The 14022-nt window shown below is 44.6% G+C and overlaps 1 protein-coding gene across 5 annotated transcripts in view; it reads right to left on the minus strand.

Moving 5' to 3' along the window:
- The window catches only part of DENND4C (DENN domain containing 4C), a 97517-nt gene that overhangs the window by 34223 nt on the left and 49272 nt on the right, over positions 1–14022 (minus strand). For 3 of the 5 annotated variants that reach the window (XM_075931495.2, XM_075931497.2, XM_075931499.2), the window contains 5 exons: positions 10281–10409; positions 9564–9708; positions 9066–9212; positions 6055–6180; positions 3044–3178 (listed from right to left, as the gene is read on the minus strand). In XM_075931495.2, the coding sequence (XP_075787610.2) occupies positions 3044–3178; positions 6055–6180; positions 9066–9212; positions 9564–9708; positions 10281–10409 (682 nt within the window). The remainder of the gene's footprint in view (positions 1–3043; positions 3179–6054; positions 6181–9065; positions 9213–9563; positions 9709–10280; positions 10410–14022) is intronic. The other 2 variants (XM_075931498.2, XM_075931500.2) reach the window with 1 other exon arrangement.

A 14022-nucleotide genomic window follows, 5' to 3' on the forward strand; every position in this document is an offset into this window, starting at 1 on the left:
CTTGCAACTCCACACCACAAAACAGAAACAGTAACCCAGGAATCAAACTCCGCAACAAACCCCATTGCCAGCTCTGTCTGCATATCTCAGCCTGCTGACTGGGCACAGGGGAGGGAGAGGGAAGGGGCAGTTGCTGCAGGGCCTGGTGATTCTAAAAGGGCTCAGGACTCCCAGCTATCACTGTGGCAGTGGTGGTGTCCGAAGCCCCAGTGCTAAGGGCTGTCTTCTCCACCCCCATCCCTTTGGCCTACAGCTTCGCCCCTTCTGGGAGCATGGAGCCACCCTGCCACCTCCCCCCCCGCACCTTGCCTAAGGGTCCGGTGTGGCTGTTGGCTCCCCTGTGCATATCTACTCATGATACCATCCTAGGACCAAACTACATCAGCCACACCATCAGGGGCTCATTCACCTGCACATCTACTAATGTGGTCTATTCCATCATGTGACAATAATGCCCCTCTGCCATGTACATTGGACAGACTGGACTGTCTCCATGCAAAAGAATAAATGGACACAACCCAGACATAAAAAATGGTAACATTCAAAACCAGCAGGAGAGCACTTCAAATCTCCCTGAACATTCACTAACAGACTTGAAAAGTTGCCATTTCAGCAAAATAAACGTCACAAACCTACTTCAGCATGAAACCGCAAAGCTAGAATTCATATGCAAACTTGACGCTATCAAACTGGGTCTGAATAGAGACTGGGAGTGGCTAGCTCACTACAAAAAGTAATTTTTCTTCTTTTGGTATTCTCATCAACTACAAGGAATGGGTCACATCCATCCTGACTGAATTGACCTCCTTTGCACTGAACCTCCGCAATATAACACACCCATCTTCACATGTGTATATTAACCTGCCAAAGTGAAGTTTCCATCTCTTGCATCTGATGAAGTCGATTCCAGCCCATGAAAGGTTATGCCCAAAGACATCTGTTACACCTCTGAATATACAATACATTCCACTTCAGTCAGGATTACCCTGACAATTAAAGTAAGCTTAATGAAACTTAATTATAGTAACAACTGTTTAGCGCGTATAGTGATTTTACTTCATTGGGACCCCAACAGATGATTTAAATGTGTTTAGGCTTGAATGTGTCTCAGTGTCACACTGATTCTGATTTAACAGCTGCCAGTTCCCTTTGCTATCATCTACAGTAAATCTGTGAGGTGCTTTACCATCGCCTGAGTCACTCAATCTTGCCATACTAATACTCGCTGACCTATCACTCTGAGTCTTCCAGTTGCTCCTGCCACCAAGCCTGGGCAGTAGATAGTAAGCTGTATTCCTATCACAGGATATATAAAGTCAATTCCATGGGTCTTCACCTTAAGACCCATGTGCGACAGGTCTGCAAACAAGTAGTATTAAATTAAAATGGTGTCTTCTAGTAATTGGTACTGTCACTTGTCAGGACAAAACACCACAGAATCATAGAACACTAGAACTGTAAGGGACTTTGTGAGGCCATTGAGTCCAGTCCCCTCCCCTCAAGGCAGGGCCAAGCACCATCTAGACCATCCCTGATAGATGTCTGTGCAACCTGCTCTTAAATATCTCCAGGGATGGAGATTCCACAACCTCCCCAGGCAATTTATTCCAGTGTTTAACCACCCCTGACAGGTAGGAACTTTTTCATGTCAGTTTAAAAAGAAAATGCACCTTCTAACTGACAACAAACAGTCCTGCAGCACCTCAGAGACTAACAAAACATGTTGATGGTGGCATGAGCCCTCATGGGCACCACCCACATCCTCAGGCCCATTAAAGCTCATGACACCATGACACCAGGTGCTGCAGGACAATTTGTTGTTTTTCAGTATTTCCAGTAACAGACTAACATGGCTCCCCCTCAGACTGACAGCTATCCCTGTACCCAATCTGAATGCAGCTCAGACCTAAGGGGCCTGAATGAATTTGGATAGCCACACTTCTAGAGGTTAACGGCCCGCTCACCACCTCAAACCCACTCAGCCCATTTCCCACTTGTCTCCTCAGGAGACTCATTGTAAAGGTGCGACTCGGCCATCAGTGCAGCACCCCAAGTGGCACGGAGGTAAGTGGTTAGGCAAGCAGGCCTGGCCATGACCTCACAGCAGGAGCGCCAATGTATGATTTAGTATGTGTGGGAGCACAGCTGAACCTATAGCTGAAGAGAAGGAATGAAGATGCAGCTGGGGATCAGGACACACAATTCTGGTTCATCACACTCTTCTGGGGATCTCCCAAGGGTGGGAGATCTGGGGAAGTGAATGGGAAAGCCCTCCTCTTACACGTGAGATTTGGCTAGTTTGGGCTTGAAGCCACATGCAAATGCGTGCCGGTGGGAAGCAAGGGCAGATGAGGTTGCTCATCTGATTTGGGTTGAAATGCGATAAAAAAAATTAACAATAGCAATAATACTTGCCTTTTACACAATGTTTTTTGTCTATGCATCTCAAAGTGCTTTACAGGGGAAGGCAAATATTGCCATTTTACAGACACAAAACAGAGGCACCGAAGGATAAAATGACCTACCCAAGCACACATAGCAGGTCAGTGGTAGATTTAAAACTCAAGTCCTTCTGGGCACGTCTAGACTACGTGTGGCTTCTGAAAGACGTTATGCAAATTTGGCTCACATTTGCATATCTTCAGGTTCCCCCCCCCCCCGAAGAGGCTTTTCCAATATTTGGCCCATCTACACGGGGCCAAATACCAGAAAAAACCCTCTTTTGAAAGCCCCCTTATTCCTCCTAAATAGGAGGTTTACAGGGTTTTTTCGCCGATATTTGGCCGCATTTAGACAGGCCAAATATCGGAAAAGCTTCTTCCGGGGGAAAAAAACGGATGATGATATGCAAATTCAAGACAAATTTGCATATCTTCTTTCGGAAGCCACGCATAGTCTAGATGTGCTCCCTGACTCCCCAGTGCAACAGCCTTTCTCTGGGACCATACTGTCAGTACAGGGTTCCATTTACCAAACAGCCGACTTAAACTACAAGAAACCAGAGGCAGTGACACATGTTCTTGGTAACAATTCAGTTACTCACCACTGCTGTTTTTCCTGCCAGTGGTATCAAAAATGCCGGATGGAACTTTCACAATACTGCTTCCCCAAGCAGGTGGCTCTGTTGAACTGTGAGATTCTGCACTCTGTTGATGTTTTTCACCAGTACCACCAACCTCTACAGTAAGAAAAACCTATCTTTAATTATGCTGTTTAAACAAATAACTTTATCTGCATTGTTTTGGATGATCTATTTTGACAAAATATCTCAGTTGTTCTCTTTTTAGTATAGTGCCCACAGATGCCAATCCTTCTAAGTGATGAGCATCTCTTGCAATTAACACAACACACTCCACAGCCTGCAGGGTTGGCCTCTATACAAATAGCTTTTCTCTCACCAGCTGCACCTTGTGGGTGAAGTATTGCAGGCAGCACCAAGTGAAAATATACAGATTTTGTGTACCTGGTTATACTATGTGAACAGCAGTAGTTGCTTCACAACTCAAGAATGCAAGAACCCAAGGAAAAAATAGTTGGTTCTTCAACTATAGAAAAATATCTACAGAAAACTAAGAAAAAGACCCATAAAAACAGAGATAATTAAGTTCTACACATGTATTATGGTATCGTTCTTAGCACAGATAACATCAGCCACTGTTCTGAGGCACACTGACACTGAAAGACAACTGCAATACTCAAGTGTGACATCAAGTCACCTTGGATGTATATAGTAGGCTTCCATTAAGCATGGTTAAGCACAGGCTGGAGTTGTAAAATTGGTAAAAATGCTGGGCTCTCAGCTGGGACTGTCACCCCAGGACTCGCAAGGGGCCTCTAACTGGAGCCCAGCTGCTACCCAAACTTCCAGCAGGGAGCTGGAGGGGAGAGGGACAGCCAGGCTCCCATTGGAGAGCGAGGGTCGGGGTGGGAAGGCAATTGGGCTCCCAGCGGGGAGCTGATTAAGTCGCTGAGAGCTTAGGCTCTCAGCCCTCCCCTCTGCCCCTTTTAGTCCGTGGAAGTACTCCTGATGAGGATGCAAACCACTGACAGATGGAGGACAGTGTAATATGAACCACTGCTGTAAGTCAATCTAACATAAGCCAATTTAAGTATGTACAGCAATATTAATAAGCACTTACGTAATAATTTGTCAGGAGGTTTATAAAGAGCAATGGAGCCATGGTCAAGTCACACACATTCTGCCACGCACCTCCATTTTATCAAATCTGGCAGCTTTGAATATATTTATTTTTAAAGTGAATTTAGCACTAATGGGAGCTGTCAGATTGATAACCCTGAGGTTCTCTGCTCACAAAGCAGAATGACATGGCAAAGGCAGTACAAGTTTAAATAATATTGGAGGTACAGGCAGTCCCCGGGTTACGTACAAGATAGGGACTGTAGGTTTGTTCTTAAGTTGTATCTGTATGTAAGTCGGAAATGGCGTCCAGATTCAGCCGCTGCTGAAACTGACCAGCGGCTGACTACAGGAAGCCCGAGGCAGAGTTGCTCTGCCCCGGCTTCCTGGAATCAGCCTCTGATCAGTTTCAACAGGCTGAATCTGGACATCAGTTCCGACTTATATACAGATTCAACTTAAGAACCCCAGACATCCCCAAGTCAGCTGCTGCTGAAACTGATCAGCGGCTGATTCCAGGAAGCCCGGGGCAGAGCAACTCTGCCTCGGGCTTCCTGTAGTCAGCGCTGGTCAGTTTCAGCAGCAGCTGACTTGGGGACACCTGGGGCAGAGCAGCTGGGGTGCTGCCAGGTTGCTCCAGTAGCGCCCAGAGCGGCGCTGAGGAACCAACCAGCAGCGCCCCAGCTGCTCTACCACAGGCGTCCGGAGAAAAGCCTGGACTGCTGGGGGGGGGGGAGGGGAGGCGTACTAGCTGCCCCCCCCCCCCCCCCCAGCAGACCAGGGAGACGCGGGCGGAGGACCGAGACGCACCGTGGTCCCGCCACCCGGGTCCTCCGCGGCTTTCCTCCGCGTCTCCCTTGTCTGCTGGAGACCAACAGACCAGGGAGATGGGGAGCAAAGCCGCGGAGTATGCCGGCAGCGGGACAGCCGCGGCGCGTCCGGGCTGTCCGCTGCCCGCGTGCTCCCTGGATTTGCTCCCCATCTCCCTGGTCTGCTGGTCTCCAGCAGACTAGGGAGACGGGAAGCAAAGCCGCGGAACACGCCGGCAGCGGGACAGCCGCGGCGCGTCTGGGCTGTCCGCTGCCCGCATACTCCGCGGCTTTGCTCCCCGTCTCCCCAGACCAGGGAGACGTGGAGCAAAGCCACGGGACCAGGGCAGGGAGATGGGCAGCAAACCCCGGTCGTAACTGCGGATCCGACAGAAGTCGGATCCGCGTAACTCGGGGACTGCCTGTATATCAGTGTGTAAGTCTCCTGAGGGTTGTAATATCTTGGTCTCATTCCAGTAACTGGGTTTAGTGTGGAGGTACTGAATGGCATTGGTGGGCTGTGATAAACAAGAGGTTAGACTAGATAAATTGAGAACCATTCTGGCCTTAAATTCTATGACTATACCAGGTGAAAGCAGAGTAATCATTTCCATGACCATGCGGTCCTTTGCTTCGCTATAGATAAGAGTGCCAGATATGATATCAGAACTGGACTCAAGCCCACCACTACAAATTTCAAATAGCCTACAGAACATTTAATTAGCAAATGGTTGTTTGTGGTCATTACTGACATGGATTGGACTCAAGCCAGCAACTCAGATATGATAAAGATGTACTATATTTCCTATCCAAGAAATCAATTAAACAAGAATGAACAGAGTGGCCCGAACAACTTTTACAGTGGGGGGCTATGAGCCATTGAACCAAAATGTAAATCCAGTATATACTGGAAATCGCTTCAAGTCAGGAGGTGCTACTGCACTACCAGTTCCCCTAGTTCTACCACTTATGAGAAAGAATAAATGAAAGAAAATCATGTGGCAACTGCAATTTTGTGAACTACATCTACTAAAAGCCTTCTAAATATTTTAATGGATTGGACACATTTAAAAGAAACATCTTTCAATGTAAATCTAAATAACTGACCTCCTGTTGGGTCTTCTGTTTTATAAGAAGAATCTTTTTCTGTTAGTGTCTCAGTTGCAAGAAGACTATCTCTGTCATCCCTTAGGAGTTCATCCTTGGATCCATAGCCTTGATCTGACTGAACCCCTGTTGAAAAGAATACAAGCAAGTAGTCCAACAGGTTTTTTTTAAACTGAGAAATTCTCTTGCGTGTTATTTTAAAAGATATTAAAGTACAACATAATTGTGCTACATCTAGCTTTTGCTAAAAAAGTGAGAATCAGAAGATCACCAATGCCTAGCACACAAACACACAGCATTTAATTGGTTATGGTAAAAGCAGAAAATGACGACAAAGACAGGAATGAAAAGGCCTATTTTAGATGCAACCGTCTATTTGCCACAATATGCTATAATTCAGTACATGCTCAATGACTTGGAGACTATAGCATTTGCTAAGTTTATCCCCACCAGCACACTATGGTAATTCATTTGAAAGACAGGTTCACAAGGTATAACTGACAAATTTTATACACTGCATGAACTAGAAATAAACATCACAGAAACCAGACAATCACATAGTTCTGAAATGAACTGAAAGAAAAATAAGTAACCCCTCAAAATACACTATATTATCTGTGGCAGGGTTGGCGAAAGACTTTCCTGGGCCCTGGGTAAGGACTTGGCTCCAGGCCCCCTGGAAGGGGCAGGACGTAGGTGGAAGGAGTGGGACACGGGACAGCCAGCCCTCATCACCACCTGGACCATGTGGCATGGTGTTCTGGTGGTGATTTAAAGAGTCCAGGGCTCCAGCTGCCACCATTGTCACAATAGCCACTCAGTCCCAGGTCCTTTTAAATTGCCAACCTCCCCTTCCGCTGTCAGTGATTCTGCCTGTGGGTGCACATTTTTCACAAAGCGATGACTCCATATTTAACATATCAGTCCTTGCCCTCAAAAGGAAACCTGCACAACATTTTCAAAAGATGAATGTTGGAGCTTAAACTCGTAACTTTGCTAGACACTAAAAATCATGGTCTTAATAAAGATACTGGATTTATGGCTTATTACAACAATCTGTAACTCACTTTTTTGTCCTATGACTACGGGGCACTAATGGGTCATTTTAGCTTGAATGATCCCTTACAATATATACGCTAACTTCCTATGCGCAACTATTTGTCTGATCCTGTATTTAGCTGTGACATGCATAGCACCTCTCTCAGATGTAAAGAACAGTTCTGTGTAGCACAAAAGCTTGCAGTCTCTCTCACCAACATAAGCTGATCCAATAAAGAAAGATGCCACCTCATGTACCTTGTTACTATTAGGTGATCAAGGCTAGACAGCTCGTCAACTTTACAGTAACCCAAAGCAAATCTTTTTTGATAGAAATAGTGTTAAAGAACAGAGGGGACTCACTCGATAGCATAACCTATTATTTAGATCTATTTTCTAAACCTGTCTACTAGGAAGTCTTTGGATACACAAGCTTGTTTCAAGAACAGAAATGCAATACAAATTATCCTTAAAAAAAAAAAAAAAAAAAATCAAACAAAGACATTTCACATGGCTCTTTAGAAGTTACAAATTTGAACAACAAACTTGCTTTCAATACCTGATAGGCTATACCTATCATGTTATCTCCATAGCACATATATGGAGAATAGCATTAATAAATGTTAAAAAACCCTAAGTAACTAACAATTAATTCATGTTTTGGATCTAGTCTACAAGAAACTTGAAAAGAAAGAAAGTTTGACATCCTTTGATCTTTATTTTCTCCTATCACCACTTCAGTGATGTAAAGTGTCTCCCCCCCCACGCCCTCCTTGCACGTCAGTGAAAATATCCTAGCAATAAATGGGAAATTTACCTGCAGCAGTAACATTCAAAAGGCAGAATTAACGCATATGTGCATCCAAGGCTTCACACCATACAAGTCTGCACCCCACACCATGACAGCAAGGACAAATGCAGCACCAAGAGAGCGCAGAGCAAGAAGCAGAGTAACAAAGAGCAGAGAGAAGTAAAGTTCAATCATCTAGACAAGTACATCAAGCAGCTCAGGAATCAGTCTCTAATTATCTTTAAATGAAGATTCAAGATATTTTTAAAAAAGGAAGTGACAACCAAATACACAATAGGTCCTGTGATGCACAAATAAATGGGTGGTCTAGTTGAATGTTGGTCTGGGGTATTATCAGATTTACAGTAGGGAACAAAGACAGATGAATTCTTTTGGTAACCTGTCACTTCAGGTAATTTTCTGAGTGTGAGTTATTCATTCTAATTTGTTTGTTACAGGGAATACCATATGTAGTGCAGAGCTTCTCTCTGGCTTTTGAAAAGTCCAAGAAACTCTTCTAATGATTCTACATGTGACAAAGTTCAGATAATTTACCTTTTTAATTCTGAAGTTCTGCAAACCATGGCAGCATTTTAGAAACTGTCATTTGAAAATTATACACTCAGTGATCAAGCATACCTACCAGATTCTGGAATTTTAATTACCCTCAATTTAACATTAAAAGACAGATTTGAAAACAATCTACAGTTGTGTGTGAACAACTTTTGCACCCTCACATGCAAAATATAATTGAGAGTTTACACAGTTTGTTTTAGTCCAGTAGATTTTATCAGCTGCATGCATGAGTAATTGCCAGCAAGAATTGCTAATGCTCATGATTAGAGGCTTGGAGACCTCACTAAAAAAAAAACCCGTCACAAAATAAAATAAGGACAATATGCCTGCTTTACCAGCAATACAATTACAAAGAATAAGTGTGAAGTGTTGGTCATTCTGCTATAGTTTGCTCTACATTGAGCATGACGTACCAGTGTGCAATAAAGAGGAATATCTTGGAACTACTGCATTTTTCCTTTCAGCAAGTATATTGATTCAGCCATTCACATTGCACAATCTCAGAAAGAGGAGGAAAGTGTTTAAGGGGGAAAAGAATCAACAGGAGACGAAAGAGGAGTTTGCTGTGCATGGGATTGTTAGGGTGAAATCCAGCAGACTCTAGTACCTGTGCTAGAGTGATTATCAATGGACTCAAGCCTGACTAAGTCTCTGACGAAGAGTGTGTGCTCCCCACTGTTAGCATCATTAGAACTATCCACGCTACCATGGCTCACCGTGTCCCCATCACTTCCACCCGTGGCATTCCGAGGAGCTAGAGATATGAACGAGAGCTGGTCAGTAAAGAGTGGATTGGAAAACTTGTCAAACTTCAAATCAATCAAACCTTTCCAGCTCACAGCAGATACTTAGTTACATAAATATAATTAGGATTTGGAGTAATGAACCAAAATAATTTAGTTTTCAAGGTGAGGCCCCCCCCCTCCTCCCAAACCACTGATCATAGACTTGGCAGCAGTTTTATGCACTTTACAAAAACATTCCTTACTTGGAAGCATTTAGAAAATTCACACATACAATGTCATGCCAGCAGCAATCATCAGAATGCAGGTCCTATTCTAGCTCAGCAGAAGTGAGTCCATTTCAATCATTATTTATACATTACCTGATATCACAGACACTTGTGAGTTCCTTGTTGCTTTTTTTAGGCATTGCCTAAATTGTGCTACACCACGGACCACATTCTGTACCTTTGTCCACAAAAAGATACCACTGCGGTTACTGCTAGGCCAATGGCTCTCCAACACTGCCTGTAAAATCAAAAGCATGTTGATAGTAACTGTTTAATCAGTAAGCTTGATCTCATGCACTCTACAGAAAAACTGCTCTCAAGATATGAAATGCAAACATTTCAAAACTGATTTTTCAGAGCCCTTGTCCTTGGTCTCAAGGCTGTACGCAGAACACCAGTCCTGAATGCCTAACATTAGATATACAGTTGACCTGATTTGGAGGTTACTCACAGGAGTCACCTCACCTTCACCACCTCTTTAATTCCCCTCTTCAGCAATATATATTAATGATAGGCCTGTTCCAAGACATAGGCATGATATAAATTGGAAGAGAGTGAAGTTAAAATTTGACAACATATCTGGTTAACCAGCTCGGAGAGCTCTCAGACATATACATGCAGAAAAATGTAAAAAAGGGAAATATGCACAGAGCCGAATCAGTAGTCGGCCAATAAACAAAGAATATCTACGTGAGAGCTATTCAAGAGTACCAGTCTCAATAATGCAGCTGAGGAAGTGATGACAGACAATGAGAATGACAACAATGATAAGTAAATGACCTGCCTCAGATTCATCAAGAGCTCTCTTACCTTGTTGTAGTAACCATAGGTGATCGCATTCGGCTTTACTCCAGCATTTTTCATTTCAAACAAGACTCTCACTGCCTGAGCAGGATGACCACAAAGTCCGCAGAGCTGCATTACAACTCTATAGCACACCTGAAGATGGAGAAATCCATAACATGGTCAATTTCAGGGAACATTCTGAAGTGAATTAGGCCCCAAAACTGGTCCTAGTTTACAAGAGTTCATGCCTGCAAGAGAGAGAAAAGGCCCACAAAAGCAATTGTTCGACATAGAACTCACAACAGCCAGGAGAGAGGGCACAAGTTCAATGCACAAGAGAGGGCACAAGACAGACATGCTGGCATCAGGGATCCTCATGGTTACTCTGTTTTCCAGATGGAAGATAACAAGTTATAAGGAAAGCTATTTTCAAGTTTTTAAGGATTATCCTGCTGCGGAAGTGAGTAGCACACAAAAATGTCACAAAATAAAAATATTTTTAATACACGTATCAGTGTCATCCTTTTAAATTTAGCGTGGCTTCACACTTGAACAAATAAAATTTGGTGTATGAGAATCCATATTCTCAAAGGCACAGCAATATATACCCCCTATTAAATTCAATCTATGACTTGAAGGGTCCCCATTTCTAATGAGATAGCAACATCATCTTTATACATAGCTTATTTCTGTGAAAAGCTGCAGAATACTAGCCATGCTTACAAAAAAAATCACTGAGGGTATGTCTACACTACAAAGTTAGTTCGAACTAACGGACGTTAGTTCGAACTAACTTTAATAGGCGCTACACTAGCGCTCCGCTAGTTCGAATTTGAATCGAACTAGCGGAGCGCTTAGTTCGAACTAGGTAAACCTCATTTTACGAGGACTAACGCCCTCCCCAGGTTTCCCTGGTGGCCACTCTGGCCAACACCAGGGAAACTCTATGCCCCCCTCCCGGCCCCGGACCCCTTAAAGGGGCACGGGCTGGCTACGGTGCCCGTGCCAGGTGCAAGCCTGCCAGCACCCAGCTAGCAGACCCTGCACCTGGCATGGCACAGAGCCACCCACCCGATGCCCCCCAGCCCACCCCCTCTTGCCGGGACCAGGCTGGCGGCTCCCGGGAGCTTGCCCTGGACCGCAAGAGGCGGGCACCTTCCTGGGCTAGTGCGGACATCGTGGACCTCGTCCACGATCTCCGCACTAGGCACAGGAAAGTGGCTGTCTAGGGCAGGAGAGCTGCCAGCCTGGCCACCCAGGACCAGGTGTGCATGAAAATCAAGGGGGTCCACTGAGACCCCCGACACTGAGCCCTGAGCTTACAATGGCCGTCCTGGGTCAGACCAAAGGTCCATCTAGCCCAGTAGCCTGTCTGCCGACAGCGGCCAACCCTAGGGACCCTGGAGGGGATGGACCGAAGACAGTGACCAAGCCATTTGTCTCGTGCCATCCCTCTCCAGCCTTCCACAAACTTTGGGCAGGGACACCACTCCTACCCTCTGGCTAATAGGACTCCATGGACCCAACCTACATGACTTGATCTCACTTCCCTTTAAACTCTGTTCTAGTTGTAGCCTTCACAGCCTCCTGCAGCAAGGAGTTCCACAGGTTAACTATTTGCTTTGTCAAGAACAACAACTTTCTCTTACTAGTTTCAAGCCTGCTACCCATTCCTTTCCTTTGGTGTCCTCTAGTCCTTCTTTATGGGAACTCAGGAAGAACTTTTCTGAATGCACCCTCTCCACCCAACCCCTGCTTTTAGAGACCTCTATCCTGTCCCCCTTCCGTCTCCTCTTTTCTAAGCTGAACAGTCCCAGTCTCTGTAGCCTCTCTTCATCTGGGACCTGTTCCCAACCCCTGATCATGTTAGTTGCCCTCCCCTCTCCCAGCCTTTCTCTTCCCCTCTCCCACCTCCTTTTCCCAGTCTCCCCCAGTTTTTTTCAATAAAGACAGAGTCAATGTTGGAAGAAACGTTATCTTTATTTTGTACATCAATAAGAAGGGGGGCTAGGGAAGGGTAAGTGGAAGGAGGTGAGGGAGGAATGGGGTACGAGCCCCCGATGGGGAGGACTGGGCTGGCTCTGCGGGCTTCTGGGGGTGGAAGCTCTCCTGCAGCCCCCCAATTACTCCCTCTCCCCAGATGGCAGCCTGCGGCAAGTGCAGCCGGGCTGATGGCCGAGTGGTGTGATGTGCCCAGTGTGGGCACTCAGGGCACTCCAAGCCAGAACTTCTTTGCAAGCGGGGCACCCCTTAGAACTGTGTGTCCAGGGTGGGGGTCGGGACCCTTTAAGCGCAGCCCTCGGCTAGCCTGAGACAGTATCTCCATGCTCTAAGTCCTCCTTTTATGCCCTGCCGGCACTGCTTCCGGCCATCCTTAAGCCCTGTTCAGAGTCCACTCAATGTGGACTTGCTAGTTCGAACTAGCAAAACGCTAGTTCGAACTAGTTTTTAGTCCTAGATGCGTTAGTTCGAACTAGCTTAGTTCGAATTAACTAATTCGAACTAAGTTAGTTCGAACTAGCGCTGTAGTGTAGACATACCCTGACTTTCAAAATGGGACATATTTGTTGGTTTTAGAGAAATTAATAAAAATAACTTTCAAAAAAGTTATTTTATTGTAAATTACAGCCTGTGAGAAAGCAATCTCATTTCACACTGCAACACAAAGCAAGAAAATAGCAAGGTTTTTGTGTTTTTGCATAAAAACCTCTCTGAACAGTGAAACTAATCCACATTTATATTAAATATAATCCAAGAGTAAGGGTAAGAGCAAAAATAGTATGTGGCTTTCAGCACACATGTAAGATAGGATACAGTAGGGTAACAGCAGTGAAGTTAAGAACAAGTAGAGCACAGGCACCTCAGTGCTAGCTTCACCACACTAAACTAACCAAGGTGCTTCAACCTGGGGAAGAAACCCAGGCTCTATTTCCATTACATTCCTGGGTTTCTCTAATGACACACAGTACTACTCATCCACTGGGAATGTACTGGGACCATTAGTCTCATTTCAAAAAGGCCAAGTATGAGTCACAGGATGACATATGGTTCAAATTCAACTCAGAACAGTAGTTCTCATAACTGGAGATAAGAGGCTTTGGATCAAGGGACATTTTCAATATATTTACCTCTAAGTCATCCAAGTCTCCCAGAATAGTACCAATCTATTTTACAGCCATGTCTGACATTCTGATCACAATTTCTACGTAGTTTACTTCAAACAGCAAATTAACACACACACTCAATATGCACATTTAGTAGGAACAGCCCCTTGTTATTTGAAATAGCATTGTTTATTCTACTTTAAAACAGACATTTGAGGACAAAAACAAAAGGAGTACTGTTGTGCAGAATAAATTCTATATTGGACAGTGACAGATGGCGACAATACTCCTTCAACCCGGGAATTTACAAGAGCTGTACGATGCCAACTTTTAAGATGCAGTATGAGAAATTTGTATAGAACAATTGAACAGAGTTTTTATAAAAACAGCCCAAGCATTGATTTAGAAATACAATCTACGTAACAGGAGCTGTCCAGCTTCATTTTAAGTTTAGGTACATCAATTTGGTAGAAATGCAGCACTGTTACTGCCTCTGTACCAATAACCTCCTATTTTATTTAACCAGATTATGCTAACAGCCACACTCAACATATGCCCAGATTTCAATAAAAACAACAGAAAGCAATTCTGTTTTGGGTTTAATAGAAAAAGAACATCTCTCTATAGGAAAAGGAAACTGACTTGACACAGGTGCTGGATTG

This window comes from Pelodiscus sinensis, chromosome 6 (assembly GCF_052426305.1).
Source record: "Pelodiscus sinensis isolate ZL-2025 chromosome 6, ASM5242630v1, whole genome shotgun sequence".
Classification (NCBI taxonomy): domain Eukaryota; kingdom Metazoa; phylum Chordata; order Testudines; family Trionychidae; genus Pelodiscus; species Pelodiscus sinensis.